This window comes from Balaenoptera acutorostrata, chromosome 21 (assembly GCF_949987535.1).
Source record: "Balaenoptera acutorostrata chromosome 21, mBalAcu1.1, whole genome shotgun sequence".
Taxonomy (NCBI): domain Eukaryota; kingdom Metazoa; phylum Chordata; class Mammalia; order Artiodactyla; family Balaenopteridae; genus Balaenoptera; species Balaenoptera acutorostrata.
This window is the reverse complement of record NC_080084.1, coordinates 25,479,501-25,498,836: the sequence shown is the minus strand read 5'-3', so window position 1 is coordinate 25,498,836 and position 19,336 is coordinate 25,479,501. Positions and strand designations below refer to the sequence as shown.

The 19,336-nt window shown below is 36.3% G+C and overlaps 1 protein-coding gene across 36 annotated transcripts in view; it reads right to left on the bottom strand.

Annotated features, from left to right (window-relative positions):
- The window catches only part of SORBS2 (sorbin and SH3 domain containing 2), a 204,819-nt gene that overhangs the window by 74,607 nt on the left and 110,876 nt on the right, over positions 1-19,336 (bottom strand). For 13 of the 36 annotated variants that reach the window (XM_028165371.2, XM_007177890.3, XM_007177897.3 and 10 more), the window contains 5 exons: positions 18,977-19,026; positions 13,783-13,875; positions 9,147-9,173; positions 8,789-8,913; positions 7,362-8,003 (listed from right to left, as the gene is read on the bottom strand). In XM_028165371.2, coding sequence (XP_028021172.2) covers positions 7,362-8,003; positions 8,789-8,913; positions 9,147-9,173; positions 13,783-13,875; positions 18,977-18,986 — 897 coding nt within the window. In that variant the 5' untranslated portion in view covers positions 18,987-19,026. The remainder of the gene's footprint in view (positions 1-7,361; positions 8,004-8,788; positions 8,914-9,146; positions 9,174-13,782; positions 13,876-18,976; positions 19,027-19,336) is intronic. The other 23 variants (XM_007177901.3, XM_007177903.3, XM_057537447.1 and 20 more) reach the window with 10 other exon arrangements.

The window sequence follows — 19,336 nt, the reverse complement described above, 5'->3', positions numbered from 1 at the left end:
TGGAAGGGGAATAGTTGGATATGGGCTTGGAGTGGAGCTTGGGGTACAGAGAAAGGGAGCAGAGTCTGGCAGGACCAGGCTGAGGGTGAGGTGAGCAAGGCACTTATCTTGGGTGCAAAATTTAACGGAGTGACAAAAACTCAGTCATGGAGATAAACACTATTTTAATGCAATCTTATGAAAAAAAATCAAAGTCAATACAAAAAAAATCCGAACTGAACAAAATATCAAAAATTTAAATAATGAACAGTGCTATGCCAGGTCATATTGAAGACTGAGGAAAAAGGAAAAATTTGTATCCTGGATTTTTAATGGAAGCAATAATATTATAATAAAATAATAATATTTTCAAAATCTGTTTTTTCCCGATCTCATTTTCAGTTGAGACAATAGCCATGCCTGACAAATTTCCCTTGGCCAACGACGATCTTAAACAATTTTTAACTAATTTAAGATGAAGTTAAAATTGTAATAAATTCTGTTTTGGTCAAAATAAAATATTTAAACTTAAAATAATGTTCAGTTTTGATACACTCACTTTTCAACTTTTCAGTATTTTTTAAACTGCTGAAATGTCCTAGAGAAAAATGATATACATACATAAAAACATACGTATATGGGGGAAATATTTTTCTTTCTGTCTCAGGCTCTAATTGGCTTGACATGGCACTGTAGTCTGGGATCTTAACACTTCCCTCTTGAATGTCTTTAGTGGTTGAACTTCTAGGCCTCATTTCTCAAGGAACGTATGACATATGTCTTAAATATCAAGTGAAAGGATGTGACAGGTTTTGTTCTCTACTTTTCAATAGAGCTGATAGTAATTTACTTGAAAAAAATATCTAGGAGAGAGTTATACAAAAATCAATCTTTATATTAAGAAATTATTTGTATCTTATTAGGTGTCATAATGGTATTTTCATTATTTTTTTCTCTTCACCCATTAGACAGAGGTACTAAAATTTCTACAGACCTAAGGATATCATACCTTATATTGGCTTTAAACTACTACCAGGATAATTGAAGTTGACAGTTGAAAAGAAATGACAAAATAATGAAAATTGCTGAAGCCTTGTGATGGGCTACTTAAAATGGGTTTTATTCTATAATTATCCATATCACTGTTAAGATTTACAATTTCCATGGTAACTTTAAAAGAAACAATTTAAGACTTTCTCTGAAAAAAAAAGTTCGCTTTTACATGCCACCCCATCTCCTTCTGTGATAATCCACCTCCTCTCTCACAGCCCTCCTGAGGGGATGAGGAGGAAGTCCCTGGCTGCCGTGTTTGTACCAGGCGAGCCCAGTTTGTTGTTCAGGAGAGGGAATAACTGAAATAAACTGGCCCTACGAGGCACTGCCTCTTTCCAGGGAATTTGAATTAAATGATACTGAATGCCCCAGTCAGGTAATCGTGTACCCCACAGTCCCAGATGCAAGTTCACACATAAGGAGCCAGGGAATGTCATGGAAATCCACAGACAACTTGGAGACATAAGAGGGCAGAAGCTAAGAGAATGTGGCCAATTTGCAGGGAGGCGGGGCAGGAACTGGGTGGCATCTAAGATGGGCAAAGAGAGTAGCTAACTGGTCGTTCCCCAGGCCCCCTAAGACCTGGCGTTACTGCCTGCATTTCGTGATACAAAACTGCCCTGTAGCCTCAGAATAAAAACCCTTTTTACCAGAGGTCTTAGCCTTATCGTCCCTACCCACAACCTGGGTGACAAGTGATCTAAGATGGTCACACAGATTTGGGCACATTGATGGAGCGTGTTGCCTGGGTCAGGGGGTGAATATTTCCACTGTGCTACTCAGACCAGCAATATGATTTTGACTCTGAGAAGGCGTCACATCTTAAGAACATTGCCAGAACATGGGGTTCAAGTGTCAGATTGCATCAGAAACTAGAGGCACTTGAACCTACTGGTTGAGCTGTGGGTCTAGAGTCGGACAGACGTGGCAAGTTGTCTACCTTCCCTTGGCCTCAGTTTCCTCATGTGTAAAAATGCAGACATTAATAAAACCCAACTCCTAAAGCCTGTGAAAATTAAGTGAGAAAATGTATGTAAAGTGCTAGTCCAGCATTTTGTGTGTTGTAATAGCTCTCAATAAATGAGAGCCATTTTAAAAAAATTAAAAGGCTTGGAAGACATAGGAATGCTTTGCCCAAAGCAAACAGCAGGGTAGAGAGAAGAGTAATATGAAAAGGGAGACAACTTCATCTCTTTTGCTTCCTGTTGATGAAGTACAGAAGTTAAGGAAGGCAGAGTGCCTCAATATGAGAAATACTTTCTAATACTTAGATCTGAGAATTGCCCAAGCCCTGACTAGCTGTTCCTACACTAACTGAGCTCTCCATACCTACGTGTATTCAAGAAGAGGCAGGCTGCTCTTCTATTTGGAGGTGTTATAGAGGGGCTCCTAGGTGATTTCTAAATTCATACTGGAATCCCAAATATTCTCTACTGTTCAGTCATTCAAACACACACACACACACACACACACACACACACACGTACATCAGGGGGAGGATTTGCCATAGACCTGATCAATTGATCTCATAACAAACCCATAAAAAAGAAGTCATGAGATATTGGTTGGCCATCCTAATAGAACACATGAGTGATTAGAGCTGGTGTTGATGGGATTGGTCCAGAAAGCATACTCTGTATTCTACACCTTTTCTAGCATCCCACACTGCTGACATTTATTCATGATTAAGCCTTCCTTAAAACTTCTACATCTTGATCCCATGGAGCAAAAGAGATGAGTTTTCTCCTTTGTCTACATGACCCTGAGACAAAGTCCCCTCTGAGTCCCCAGCATATGTGCAGGAGGAGCTGTGAAAGTGAGGCTTTGGCAAATGCTTGATGACGTTATTTCATAATAGAAGGGCCAAGTTTATCCTCCTGAAGCAAAGGGCACAACACTAACAAATGCCAGAGAAAATGTCTGGGGTGTAGATTTTGCTGTCTTTCAAAGCTTCTGGTTTAGACATTCACTTATCTGACATTGAGAACAATGTGACATTTTTAGCAACAGGATGTCTGTTCATATAGTGACAGAGGGTAACATACCTCATTTTGTGTTCTCTCTATATATAAATTTGTAGGAGGTAAATTAATACATATGCAGCTTATAAAACAATATGTTGTATTATCAGATACAGAGAGAATTAAAATTCCTAATGGTAGGCTGCAGTCTTCTTCTTACACTAATGGTCAGACTTTAATGAAAACAGCAAAAGTATGTAAATGAAACTTCCAGAACACTAAAGTTTCCTTTTCACCTCTCAGTGTAGAGCATTTTTGTTTCTTGGGACTGCCAATTTCTTGGGAGGATAATTCTTTATAATAGATCATATATTTGGCTAATTCATGATGTGTAGCTGACAGCTCTTGGCACTTACTGAGACTTCTTGCAAGAATGTGGAATGTAAGTATTTAAAATGAAAAGGTCACCACCGTGAAAGGCCGTTAGGTGGAAAATGAGACGAAAGTAAAGTATATCACAATAGGCAAGATGTGCAAACATGTCTAGATACCGATCAGTGGATAAATGGATAAAGAAAATGTGGTATATACAGACAATGGAAGATTATTCAGCCTTAGAAAAAGAAGGCAGTCCTGTCATATGAGACAACATGGATGAACTTTGAGGGCATTATCCTAAGTGAAATAAGCCAGTCACAGAAGAAGAAATACTGCATGATTCCACATATATGAGGGCTCTAAAATAGTCAAGCTCATAGAAGCAGAGAGTGGAAAGGTGGTTGCCAGGGGCGGGGGAGATGGGGAGATGGGAGTTGCTGTTCACAGGTGGGGTTTCAGTTACGCAAGAAGATGACGTGATTACATTCTAGAGATCTGTTGTACAACATCACGCCCGTAGTTAACGGGACTCTATTGTACACTTTAAAATGTGCTAAGTGGGTAGATCTCATGTTAAATATTCTGACACAATTAAAAAAACTCAGAACTGCAACAGTTTTATGCCACCTTTTGAGAAAGTGTTATAAAAGACTATACACTGTCATCTCGGAACCAACTGTTGGTTGGATGAAACAAACTTTTATCTACCCATTCAAAAAATGTACTGTTGAAAATAACATATTTCCTTTTCCCAATCAGATGCATAGTTTGGAAAAAGGATATTATTTTAAAATAACAACAGTTACTCCATAGTGAGGGATTATTATGTAGCAGGCAGTGTCTTACTCAAACCCCACAGCAATAGTGTGAGATGAATGCTATTATTAGCCCCATTTTATAGATGAAGGAAGTGAGGCTCAGGGAAGGGGAATAACTAGATGAAAGGTCTTACATTAATAACCCCTTAAGGAGCTGATTGTCCAGTTGTCCTCCTCCCAGTCTCTCTTAAGCTCGCAAGGAAGTTCCCCTCCCCACTTCTAGGTCAGTGGTCGGTTAGCAGACCTCATCTTACATATGTACCGTCAGCAGCATTTATGCAGTTAACCATCTCTCCTCGATATACTTTCCTCACTTTCCTGGATTTCCTCCTCCCTTGAATCTCCTTAGCTGATTCCTCCTCTTACTGTTGGGATGCCCTTGGGCTCAGTCCTTGGGCCTCCTCTTTTCTCTGTAGTCATGCTCTGGTCATCTCATTCAGTCTCATGGCTGCAAAACCATCTATAAGCCGATGGCTTAGATCTCCAACCTGGACCTTTCACCTGAACTCCAGACTCATATATCCAACTACACACTGGACCTCTCCATGTGGATGTCTCATAGACACCTCAAACTTACCATGTCCCAAATGGAACCTCTGATCTTCCCACAAACCTGCTCTACTCACGGTTATCCAGTCTCAGTGGACAAAGGGTGGCAAATTCCATTTCTCCCCATTGCAAAGATGCAAAACTTTGAAGTCAGTCTTGACTCTTCTCTTTCCCTCACCTCCAACATGCAATCTGTCAGGAAGTCCTATTTACTCTATTTTCAAAATACATTCAGAATTCGATTTCTCACCACCTCCACCGTTTCCACCCTGCTTGGAGCCACCGCCATTTTTCACTTACGTTGTTGCCATAGCCACCTACCTGGCTTGCCTACTCTCCTTCTTGCCCTACTATAGTTTGTTCTCCACTGAGCTGCCAGAATGATTCTGTTAGAATATAAGTCAAATGATGACAGCCATAGCCTTAAAATCCCCCAATGACTCCCATTTATATTGAGAGTAAAAGTTGAAATCCTTGCAATGGCTTCTAGGAGCATCTGTCCTATGGCCTCTGTTACCTCTGACTTGACTTCCTCTTACCTACGCCTCACATAATTCCTCTCCTTCCCTATGACTCCCTTGCTGGTCCTTGAGCAGCCCCGGAGTGCTTCAGCCTTAAAGCCCTTACACTAGATATTCCCTCTGCCTGGAATGTTCTTCCCCCTTCAAAGCTGTTCTATCTACTACATGAAGACCCTTTGACTATCCTATTTAACATGGACTCTGCTCCCCACATCCCTGCTCAGTGCTGCTTAGTTTATTTACATAATCTCTTTCTAATGTGTGTAGTAATCTACTTATCTAAGTTTTTATTAATATTTGTCCCCTCTACCCCCGACAAGACTTTGATCATCAGTGGTTTCAAATGCAGCTCTGTGACTAGAACAGACGACGCATGCCCAATAAATATTTGTTGAATGAATAAAAGTGACAGCATCTCAAATCTTAACTTGTGGCTTATGCTGATTCCCTGAGGATTGTATAATGAAACCAACTGTCTCCGGTCAGCCTGGACAGTGACAAAGCCATAGGGAAGAAAGTTATCAACTTAAGTTTCCAAACATAATAAAATGATTTAGAAGAACCAAACTATGTCAGGTGAGTGAACTGAGCTGTGAACGTGGTAGCATTTGCTGTGATTGCTCCTACACATGCTTCCAGGGACACGTCCTGGGACACAAGTAAGTCTGCTGTCTGACACTAGCCCAGCCCTGTCTGTGGTGTCTCAGCTTGACTTTTCTCCCTACCTCATGGGATTGTGGAAGTTATTAATAAATGTGAATAAGTTGGAACAGCATCTGCATATAGTAAACTCTTAGTGTTTGTTAGCTGCTATTGTTATTATTATTATTTCATAAGGGCTTTTAGAAAATACTACCTTTATTCAAAGAATTTACTCTAATGAATGAATTTTGCATATCATGATTAGCTGATGAAGGAAATGTTTTAGTAGAGGTATAGAAATACCCACTTGTCTTTTTAATCATCTAAGCTTAAGGTTTCTGCTTTATGGGTGTGGCAGGCGGGGGGAGAGGATTTTGGTGTCAATCAGATGCCTGTTGAAGATTTTCTATAAAGCTTAAAAATATATCTCTTCAAGGATATGTCTTGAATGATCTTTAATAGCACAGCTACAGGAAATAGTATTATACAAATTATTTACTCAGGTATGAGTGTTTTCTAGACTCCTACTACTGCTGCAGTTGCTAGTGTACCTTTATAAATGGCTACCATTTACGCAGGGCTTGCTCTGTCCTAAGTAATTTACCTCTACTATCTCCCTACTCTTATCACAACCTAAGAATTAAGGATTAATTAATATTCTCATTTCTTTGTTCAGACTCACAGAGTAGTTAGGATGGTTGCCTCATCACATAGCCAGTGATGGAGTTTGGATTGAAATCTGCACTTTATCATTAAAGCTTATGCTCTTAACATTACATCATTTTGTGGAAAAGCCAAGAAGACAAACACATTTCTCTTCTAACTAGATTAATAAATATCAGCAGAATGACACTATGGGAGAATTTTATGTATAAGCAAATAAAGATTTACTTCTTAATAGTCTGAGTACTAAAGATTGATTAATAGACTTTCTGAAATTGTAAACTTAAAAAGGTAGAAATTGATCAAGTTTCAATGAAAATGAATATTGAACTACAAGAAAATAAACTCTGGTGGAATTAAGATGAATGTTTCTTGCCAAAGTGAATTATAATGGACAATTATTTTAAGAGGTTTTACACATGTAAATAAAGTAAGATCTAGGTACTCAAAGGTCTGGCATGAAAAATATTTCTTTAAAACTTAAAAGTACTTTGCAGCCTTAAGTGATAACCAATCATCAATGATTTCTAATAAATACCTAGAAGGAAGAAACTGTTAAAACATTATTTCTGGATAAAAGATCTGTAGATATGTATTTTTTTATGTAGATATTTTTTAAATTAAAAAATACCTAGAAACTTCTCGATGAATTTAGTAGGGTTTTAAATAGGAAGATGGTTTCTTTCTCCTTTCCTGATCGCAAACTAACAAAGCATTGGATTATCTAAGAAGCCCAAACCAAAGGAGTTAGGGTCTCTGCAGAATGCTGTAAGAAGAGATTGGAAAGTGTAAGGTACCACTTGGCAGTCTGAGGACTGAGAGGCCGCAGCAACTGCAGGTTTTTGTCTCTCTGGCTGAAGAGGTATCTTTGCAGTCTCTGGAGAAAGCTCAGGTGGCTGTTTGTGGCTTTCAGGATTGTGTCCTGAAAGGGGAGCTATCTGAATGGAAAGAGATGCTGTGTGTATCTCAGGCACTGGGTTAGGGGGTGGTGAGCAAGGCCTTTTGCGAAATGAGGGTACTTCAACAGATTTGGAAAACTGTGGAGGATTAAAGGGGATGCTACTTCCTGGATCCTGGTTATGGATTAGTTTCAACGTAGAGATTCTCCGAGTCTGAGAATCTTGCGTGTAGTCCTCTTGTAGAAATGGGGTACTCATGTCAGCTTTTGGTGGGGGACCTGTGCTGGAAGGTGGTGGTAGTGGATTAGTGATTTTTTGTGTATACGACACAGTTGTGTTAGATTCTTGAGAATATACAATTGTCTGGCTGGACTCATCATTAGAATACATAGTTCCCTGAAGAGGTGTTTTGTTAGTAGAGAACTCTGTACAGGAGGGAATTTGTGTGTTAGTTACTAATTGGTCTAAAATGTCACCCTTTGTGTGACTGGTTATCAAGGAGCTACAAAAGCTCTCTTTTCTGGGTGGTGGAAGGGGTGCCTGGATTATCAAAACATCCGGAGAAAGAAATAATGTTGAAGGAAAAACAGAGAGAAAGTCAAAGTTAATCATTAAACCAGTGTTAACTCTACCCTTAAAGAAAGTAAAGCAACCTGATACCTTCTTATTATGCTATACATTTTGATGGCCAGATTGAATGATCATTTTTCTTTTGTTTAGAATGTGTTTTAATTTATTATCAATAGTTGCCCTCTGGAGGAAAATAGTTTTATAGAGAATACATTATAAAGTTTGTCTCCATCTACATTCTGGGAAATTAGGTTAAAAGTGAACATATGTTCTCTTGGCATATTTTTAGACCTTGAGGTATATATATATATAGTATTTACTCACATTGTTTTGGTAACACTTTTCATGCCTGTAACACAATTTTACTAATATCTCCAACACAGAGTTTCTTTAGTTAATATAATGAGCAGTTGTATAACTCATATTTATTGAGTAAATAATATATTGCTGACCTCATAACTTTGAAATCCAAATCATCAGCTGGCAGTTTTTTAAGAATTAGAAAATATCCTAAAAATTATGTCAGAAACTGACCTGCTTTTATCAGCTGAATTAGAAAAAATATTCAGAAACCTGTTTTGAACTTAAGACATGTCTTCCATGTTGTAAATACAAGTCAATACGAATACAAAAGCAAAACCATATCAAAAATGAAACATATCAAAATATGCATGTTACTAGAAAAGAGGCTCTAGAGCAGTGGCCTAATAGCCGTGCTTTAAAATAACACAGTAGACAACAGTGTGCAAGATTACCTGAGCTGGTGATTTTTTTTCTTGTAGATTTGGTCGAACGCTTCTAAAACCTTTTGCTGCAAGAGAGGAATATGTAGCATCTCCATTCAGTGTCTCTTGATTTCGATCATTGTAACATCTCCAAGCTTTTATTAAGGGAAAGCAAATCGGATACAAAAATATCTACATTCACTTTTAACATTTTTTAAATAGAATTTATTTTTTATTTCCAAAATGGAAGTTTTCTTCTTAAAAGTTTAATATGCATAAATGTTTATGCAGTTTAAGTTTACGGTAGGATTAGCAATGTGGCTATAAATATGTTTTTTAAAAAACTCACAACAAATGTAGTGGTTATTCAGAATAGTTTTTTTTGTACCTGAGTCTGGTGACTGAGAATCACGCCCTAAAAGAAAAAGAAATGTTGAAATTAATACTCCGGTGAAAGAAACGAACAGTCGCGTAAAGGTCATTTGGCCAAGAGCTACATGTATTTTTTGGCAAACATTATCTCAGTTCTAAAACTCTGGGTACATCAAATAAACTAATGGAAGTTTGTGCATTTATTTTTACTCCAGTTAGAATGTAATTCATTAAATATCTATAATATATAATTAACACATATATCAAACACTGATTTTTTCCCTCAGTAATATTGCAACCATTCAATTTTATCTTATTATTGCTTAAGCTGGATGAATTTCTAAATATCAAATTAAAGGATCAAATGGTTTGTAAACAATGAATGCTTCTCCCAGCAGTGAATCAATCCACCAGATCCTTAGCTTTCAATGCCATCGATTTTTTGTAGTTTGTGGGGTTTTTTACCTTAAGAAAGTGTAAATACCCTACCATATTATGTGATATTTTCAAATTATTCTCTAGACTTTGAATTTTCTTCTTATTGCCATTTGAGTCATTTTATATTCAATTCTGAAAGAGCTGTTACAATATATTCCATTGTCTTGCAGTAAGCATTTCAGTAGTAATAAATTGCTTTTGATAATGCAGTTGGGAAGTGGCTCAATGACATATTTACTCTCAGTTTTATTGGAATTATACATTCAAGAATCTCCTATAACTTATGAACAATTTTAGGTAATCAATTTGTGTTGCTTGGCTCTATTATAACACATGGCCAACTTCACCTAGAATCATAAAGCCTTAATTTTGGAAAGGGTCTTAGGGGTCATTCAGCCTAACCTTCTGTCCAGGTCCTGGATTCCTTCTGCATGTTCCCTGAAACCATTATTAATTGCTGTTATTTCAATGCCTAATAGAACATGAAAGTTGCATGTAAAAAGGACTCTCTGTTTTCTTTCTAATGCTTAAGGAATAGTTATTTTGAAATCTAAACACATAAATTTGGAATGATAAAAATTAGTTGAGAAATACAAGACTTTGATTTTTAGATAAAACATTTATAATAGATTCTTTCCAAATCAAAAGAAGAAAAATAAGTGTGAATTGGCACAGAGTACATTAGAATGACTCCAGCTTAGGTGAGTTAGAGGAGACTAATAAATCTTCATTCTTTATGATAGTTGCTGATGTAGTATGGACTTATCTCCAATGAACTCAAAATCAGAGTAATAAAATGGGTACCACGAAGTAAAAATAACTTTGAAAAGTTATACATGAAATATTTCTAGGATTTGATGGAAGCAGAAATGATTGAAATTCTCAAGCACTTAAACGATGATGAGGACTCTCTATAAAGAAAGCAAACACGGTGTAGCAATACAGAGCGATCGGAGGTCCGCTTTGGGGCACCCAAGGAGAGCGATTTCGTAACCACCTGGTGCCACATACTGTTTGTGGAAAAGGAACAAGTTCTGGGACTCGGGGAGGTGGCAATGAAAAGAGAAGCAGCATTAATAATAATTATTATTACTTATAGTGTAATTATTTGCGTGAGAATAGGGAGTTAATTTTACTCTTGGTTTGATAAAACTGAGCTTATAAACAAGGGTACGTGCTGGGGATAGATGTGATAGGAGCCAGATGCTTGGAGGTGTGAGAGGTGTAGACTTGGTGAGGAAGAGGAGGGTATGTTGAGCAGACTTGAAGGACACTTGAAGTAAACTTCCCGTAATTGACAGTTTGTAGAGGGCCCGTTTTGTTTCTTCTTACTGGTCACCATATTGGAGGTTATGGAAACTTCAGTGGGATAAACATTAGGTGCAAGAATCAGAGGATAGTCACTGTAGGCTCAACTAGGGTCTATCCCTTTCCCCTCTTACCAGGCCCAAGTATCGCCAAATGAAACTGTACCTATGCTACAGGAAATATGAGATATTAATAATGGGGAGCTCTACGGAAAAGCCCTGCTTTACACTGTAGACACAAGCGTGTAGAATTATGAGAAAGGAGAAAGGATAAAAATGGCCATGGATCAAAACTTCAGGACAAAACCATATTTTAATGAAGCTTATATTAATGATTAAAATCCTAGATCCATGTCAAGTAAAGAGAATAAAGTTTTTTTTTTAAGGGTTGGGCCAATAAATGACTTGGCAAATGCATGGAGAAAATGGTTTTGATCAATATCATGAACATTATTCATGACCATTCACTTGTGAAAAAAACAGAACTAGAATTCTAGGGATCAGAGTTGTTAATTTCTAGTATTCTTTAGTGGGTAGTCATTGCTTCTTTGAAAATGTAAGAATGAGGAAATGGGACAGATTTATTGTTCCCTGGCTGTTCTGCGTGTGAAAATCAATAGAGTCTCTGAGAACCAAAAACTATACCTGCTCTTTACTCTTACAATGAGCACTCCCTGTGTCCTGGCAGAAGGTAGGGAACACCTGTCAGAGAAGTTCCATTCCTGGCTTGGTGTCGGGCATTGGACTTTACGTCCTTAGAGGTCCTTTCCAACTTTATGATTCCAATACATGAATTGTCCATTGGGACTCTACTTCTTGTAAAAGCAAAAGAGAAAGACAGACTGATTTAGTGGACAAATAGTTGATGACTAGCAGCTCATATTGACTCTCTGATCTGGGAGGAGAGATTGGGAAGGTTCGAATCTTTTGTGGAGGTAGTCTAACAGCCTCTACTTAAAGGCTGCTCTATTTTAACAATATTTAAAGCAATAAATATTTATTAATCTTCCTTGATTCACAAAAAGGACTGTCAAATAAGTTCTTATTATGAAGGCTACCGTATAATGTGAGTGGGCATACAAAGAGGCTGATTTCTTTCTTCAAAATGTAATTAAAACTTCTTTGAAAAGGGGCTCATACCTTACATGTCTAATTAATACAAAAGAGATCTATTTTTAATGTAACAATTAAATCCAAAATTGAGGGGACCTCATTCTCTAGAACTCTTACTACTATTTGATATAATAGGAGTGATACGAAATTTAAAATGGTCCAGAGTGACTACTAACTTTTATTACTGAAGATTATTTTATATTCCCCAAGTATTTAACATTTTCTAATATTTTGATTCTGAAGCATTATAGTATATTAAGTTGAATGATATGAAATTACTAATCTTCTAGCTTTGACTCTCCAAAATGGCAGTCTCTAGTTCAACCTAATAGTATTCTTTCTGTGGTTACTTTTATAAATAACAACAATATGGCATTTTTGAAGCATTGCCATGTTCCCTAGCATGTGCCTTAATGGTCCACATCTGAGTAGCTTGGGCTAGAATTTTACGTGGTTGAAATGCCAATGATATTCATGGTATACACATTCCAACTACCTGATGTCCCTGGACTTTATTTTATTTACTTTCTTATTTCTCTTCATTCTCATTTCCCTACAAACTACATTTGTAGTTTTTCTAACATTTTTCCTGCTCACATACACATGAACAAACATGTACAAATACATATATAAAGAGAATTTTTTTCAAACCAAAATGAGATCATACTACATACACTACAATGCAATTTACATTGTTTTAAAAAATGTAATATATTATGGAACCACCTGGCTTCGTATTTAAACTTAGACATTGAAATCTATTTATGGATTGGAGGTGGTGGGCAGGAGTGGGATTCTCCACATGGAAGCTTGTTTTTTCCTCAACGAAGCTGGGTAGTTTAGGATCAAGTGGCTTTAAAGCCAAGGACATCCTGACTATTTAACGACTAAATGGATGTGTGTAAAAGACACTAATATGCACCGTGAGAATTAGAATTATTTAAACACTCTTCATCCCTTTCCCTCTTCTGCTCCAAAAGCCATGAATATTATAAAAAAAAAAAAAACCAAGGAACCCTCAACTAGCCAACCAACAATCAAACCAACCAACCAACTAACCAGTCACCAAAACATATGGGTGTATTTCAGGGTCTAGAGAGGCCAGGGTGGAAGTCATGAGAGATTATTTATTATAAGGAGACCCACTTTAGTGGATGCTGAAGTATCACCCCCAGTTACTTTCTACAGTATATTTATACTTGTGGGTGCATGTTAATCTTAATTGGACCAAGATGTTTAAAAATATATAATAGAAGGTTCTTTGCTGATTGGATTAAAGGAAGGTTTAAAGTCTCTTTCAAAACTAATATTCTATCATTATATTTGCAACCTTTGGTATAGAAGCAAATTAATAAAGATTCAGTTTCCTGCAAATCCCACTTCCTAACCCTCTGTGTCCCCACCCCCCAACAATTTTTAGGTGAAAAACAACAAAAGCACCTGTGAGTTATCTTAATTAAATATTATGTTCCTTTAGTTCATGCGATACAAAAACTTCAATAGCTATTAACACTTGCATTTACTTAACACATTTTTGGCAAGTGACTGTTGTTTTTAATTAGATTTTTAAAATGTTTTCTACAAGATATCAGTTTCCTTTGGCTTTTTTATTTTTAGAGCAAAACAGTCATAAGGGATAGGAGCTATTCTTGATGCAAGAAAAATAAGAACTTGTGGGGCATTAGAAAGGTATTTACAGCCACTTTCATCATCCAAACAGGATAATTCTGGAAAGAAAGAAAGGTCAGAGAAAGGCATTCAAGTATGACATTCTGTGAGTTAGTGATATTATACCTGCAGCCAATAGGTTTGGAGAACTTTGAACTCTCTTCACAGATGTTAATGTAACAGACATGGCAGCACGTTTGCGAGCACACCCACCGCTATCTGGAAGCAAAAAAATGATATAGCAGAGGCCACAGCAAAGGATAAAGCACATGCAGTATCATGCATTTTCAGTGAAATGTGGCAGACATCCATGAGAAAAAAGATGAACAGTCAGAACTAGTAACCATGGAATACATCTGCAGAATTTACACCCACCCCAAACTAAAGCAAAACAAAACAGAAGAAAAAGCCAGGGGTCTGTCTTAGAAATAGATGCCAATGATTTAATAAAAAAATCAGATTTTATACTTAACATTTTATGGTTTTTCTTTAAATAACACACAGCTATAGAATTCAACTTTGTTTATACCATTTAAATTCAACTATTAAATTTACAAGCAGTGTAACTAGCTTTTAGAGTTATGAATAACCTGTACTTCAGGATTAAGAGCTATGGTATAACATACTTTTGTATCCAGCATATAGGTTTTACTGTATTCTAGCTATTATGATTCCTGAAAACAGCTTGAAGAACCTCTTGAAGTAAAAGTTGTTAGCTGTTATAGGTATAATATATTTGATACATAAGATTCATAAAGAAAAACAAATGGTGTTATGGCAATACTGTGTCTTCCCATGGTTATTATTAGTTATGGGAATAATTTGCCTAATTGAGATAAAAAACAATGTTGATATATACAGTACTGAAATGACCATGTTTTTAAAAATTAGTTTTTGTACTTTCGAAAAATATGTATATGATCTGTATATTTTCACTTATGCAAATCACAACATGAAGCAAAATAAGTGAAAATTCATCAGCTATTTTAATATGATTTGAGAAGTTTAGCATAACAAGACTTCTAAAATTGGAAGGTTAATGTTCTATTTACGAACAGATTCCAATTCCATTCCCACATTCCTTTTTATTTGGAATGTGCAATAAATAGTTTTGCTCATTCCCCTGCAACCAAAAGAACTTAAATTTAATTCTTTTTGAAAGTTGTAACAAGAAGATAAATTCTTTAACCACCAATATTAAACATAATTATTATATATTGCCGCATGCTAGTCTTATATATTATTTTTCTTTATTTCTTAAGGAGTGTATCCACTTTGTTATTGGATGTGAGAGAATTTAAGAGTGCTTGAAAGTATGATTTGGACTAATTGTTGGTAAAATCACAAGTAGTAAGGTCAGCAGACCTTAAAATTGATAGAATGATTCTCATGTCAAAATATAATTTCTTAAATATTGATATATGCTTAAAATAACAATTTCGTAATGCAGATAATAATTAAAACAGAAAAATGACTTGAAACAACATACGAAAGTAAATCAAACAAATCAAAGACCAAATACAGAAAGACATAAATGGTAGAAACATACAACAAAATGTATCTTTAGGAGAGGCACCGATAGGATTTTAGCAATCTCTGCAAACTGAAAATAGTTATGAGGGATGAGTGTTTCTGATAAAATGGAGGTAATATAATTTAATATGCAGTATACAGCAGCTGTCAATGTCTAAAAGGGTTAAGTAGTCCAGGGTGTTGAAAGTGTAAATGGAAAGCTCTCTAAGAGATTTAATTTTCTTGTTCTTTTAATTTTGAACATCTGAAAACAAGCAGAGATGCAAAGGGAAAATTTCAGAATGAGGAGACCCAAGGTCACTGGTTAAGCCTTTGGTTTCCAAAACTCTGTGTTGAGCACCCACCTCAGTGGATTCACAAGGGTTTGGGGACACAGTTCACATTTTTGAGGAAAACAGCGATATCTATCAGACAGACTGCATACACCACTATCCTGAGGTAGTTCCCAGTTTCAACATGAGAGGTCGTGTTATCTTCCTGTAAATGATGTCACGTCTTTGTAAAGCTGGGTTTTTGGTGATTGCTGTGATGGAAAGCAAGTGCCCTGTGAAAATAACCTGGACCAGTAACTGGGAGTGGTGATGTACAATCTAATTCCAAGTCTGAGAAGTTTTGTAGCATCCAATACGCACAGACATCCCAATAACAAGTAACTGTGGTTATAAAGAATGAGATAAAATGATTACTTTTCAGTTGAAGTATATTATTTTTTCAAATTGCTTCTGAGTTGATAGAACATGAGTACTTACTAAGTTGTTTGCACCTAACTACTTAATAAATACAACTGTTAGGTACTTCTTTTGGCTTGAGAGTGTGGTAGAAAATTACTGAACTATCTTGGCACCGTAAACCAAGAAAGTGTGGGAACCTCTGGGTTAAATAAATTCTTTTTTAAAATTAATTTATTTATTTTTGGCTGTGTTGGATCTTCGTTTCTGTGCGAGGGCTTTCTCTAGTTGCGGCAAGCGGGGGCCACTCTTCATCGCGGTGCGCGGGCCTCTCACTATCGCGGCCTCTCTTGTCGCGGAGCACAGGCTCCAGACGCGCAGGCTCAGTAATCGTGGCTCACGGGCCTAGCTGCTCCGCGGCATGTGGGATCTTCCCAGACCAGGGCTCGAACCCGTGTCCCCTGCATTGGCAGGAGGATTCTCAACCACTGCGCCACCAGGGAAGCCCCGTGGGTTAAATAATTTTTGTAATCTAGGTAACTCTAAGAACTAGATAAAATGACTGGAGAATTTGTCTTTAGTAACAGGTTAATAAAGAGCTTAATTTGAAAAGTTGAGGCATTTGTGAAATTGCTGGAACAGAGAAATCTATTATGTTGTTTCTACTTATTGTGTACATACTTTCTGCTATTTATTGAAGATATCTTTAAGATCACAAAATGAGGGTGCTGTCTTACATACTTAGGTCATCCCAAAGAATCCTAATGCTACCGTTACCTTCACACTCATTAATGACCTGCACACTCTTCCAGGCAGCAGCAGGACTCTCAGTAGCTGTTTCTACTGCTGGAAAACACTCACAGAAGTAAACCACATACAGTGAATCATTTGATGTCTTACTCTCTTTCCTCCATAGCTAAGATTTTCCTTAGAAAATAGTGGATCGAAAATTCCAAGAGAACAAATATACAAAACATGCTGTTTTGTATATTTTTATACATTATTTAGATACTTTAGTATGAAAAATGTATCACAATTCCCTTGGCTCGTTTATTATGTATTTGACTAAAAACCAAAGAGCTGCTTTAAAAGAATCTTTTTTTTTAAACATTAGTGACTGAACATTGAACACTGAAATAGTAATATATCCCTTTAATGATTGATAGGTATTTAAATAATGAAGACCCATTTTATTTATTGGATATTTAGGAACTAATTTCTACTTCATTTTGAGATACAGTGGCAATGCTTTTTTCAACTTCCTACAGTATTATTTATATGTATTTTCAAAAGTGGTATGTTTTTATAGCAACATTATAGTATTTTAACATTTTAAACAAAGCATTTTAAACAAAGGGTTCCAGTCACTTCTAATTAATTATGTATGCATATGTTTGAATATCATATTTTACATGCATACATAGATGTATAAATTCACTCATATAATCAAAATATCTATGCAAATTAGCATTCCATATAAAGCCCAGCTTATTCCTTTTAATGAGAGGATGTTTAGAGGGTTATATTCATGCTGCTATAACAGTAACTTGGCTCAAGTACCCTAGAGAACTAAACAAATTTACAAATTTCTATTTGCCTACTTTGTTATTATGGATTGAATTCTATGAATGGGAAGGTTAATTACTAAATGCATTGTAATGAATATGGCATATTTAGTATAATCACATATTATACCTCTGTCATAATAGGGTTATAATAAATAGGAAAATCAGACTCCACAAAATGAAGGATATTGGGAAGTTATGTTCAACTTAGGTCTGCAGGAAAATGCTGCAGAACAATCAGTAAATATAACTTCCTCCTGTGCACGTCCTGCTGGAGTGATTTTGCAGTTTCACAGTATGACTTACCATAGCTCAGCTGTGGGCCCTCTATTCTATTTGCTTTCTTCAATCTCTTTTGCCTAATAATATTTTCCTTTCATTTCCCATGTATAATTCTGTCATCTCCAGTTATCCAAATGACTTTTCTTGGTTCATTTCCAGGGTTATACTTTCTCTTGATTTCTAAGCCTTCCTTGTATATTTCGACTGTCTCCAATATCCTCATCTTGCCTGGTGCTCTACACACCTACGGGCTGACTGCATCTTCAGGGGCCAGCCGACCTCGAATTCTCTTTGGTCGGTTACAGCAGGTTTCTGCTAAGGGGCAGCTGCAGAATCATGTTCAATAGCGCATGTCTCTACACTTGATCTAGGGATTAGATATTGGTTTTCACCAATGGTTGTTAATCCTCCCTTGAGGCAATTTGATAACAAGAGACAGCAAAAAGGCAACCAGCTTGACATGAGAAAAACGTCTTCCACTATCCTTTCTCCTTTGCTGTGGAGTGACGGCACTAAAACAACTTCCCAGTGATCACTTGTGGATAGGAAGTGCTATTTTTAAAATACAAGTTACAAAATTTCAGTGAGACAGTTGTTTTCCAGAATTATTCAACACTGAATATAAAAATTTCAGGGGGAGAGGAAGGTGAAAATATAAGCTAAAATGCTTATATTATGGAAAAAAATCATATGTATCAAGCAAGTATCACAAACATTTTACAGTTAATCTGTATACAGCACAAGAGTTCAGAGCACCAATGTTATTAAGCTATTTGGAGATACTGTTCCCACATCAAAAAATATAATGCTTAAGACTTTAAGTGTATTGTGTCTGTGGATTAATTAAGCTGATTTCCTGTGAAGCTTTGGCACTCTATCTACGGTCGCTGTCAACATAAAATGTTTACAGAACGGGGGATTTTAAATATTTTCTACTAGAGCAACTTGCCTATGAATTTAACCTATTTTAAGTGAGAGATTTCAGATGTATGCATTGAATGGCATGCTACCTCTTCCTAGGGTTTACAGGAGTTAACGTCATGATATGATTACAGAGAAAGGGAGTAAGAATAGACAGCAAAACGGAAAAGTCTACTTTTGATAGCTATAAGATTAAAACACAAAAACAAAGAAATCAAGTAATGAATTTAGACTATCTAAGAAACTCAGTATCACATTTAGGATCAGCAGAGTGCTAAACTAATGATTTAGGGCCAAGATGATATTTAGAGAGCAAGGCTGAAGAGTTTAAAACTAACAGAGACAGCATACCTGTGTTCATTTTGACCTTGGAGGGTTTGTTATTAAAGTCTTCAGTTTTCCTGTAGAAAAAAAATGATGTATTAATTTGTTCACTAGCATGGGGAACAAAATATCATGAAAGAGTGTTTTTGTTTTCGTTCTGTTTTGGTGTACCTGTGAGTTAATATCACATGATCATTAGTCTTATTTAAATTAGAGTTTAATAAGGTGGCCAGAATTTATAGTTCTATTCAAGTTAAACTTCAGTTATTATTGGTCTTATTATCCTAAACATAAACTTATGTTTTTGCTTAATGGTGACCATTAATGGATGAAAATGGAGTGGGGTTTTCATTGTTAAAAATTAAATTGCTTTCATAAACATTTATA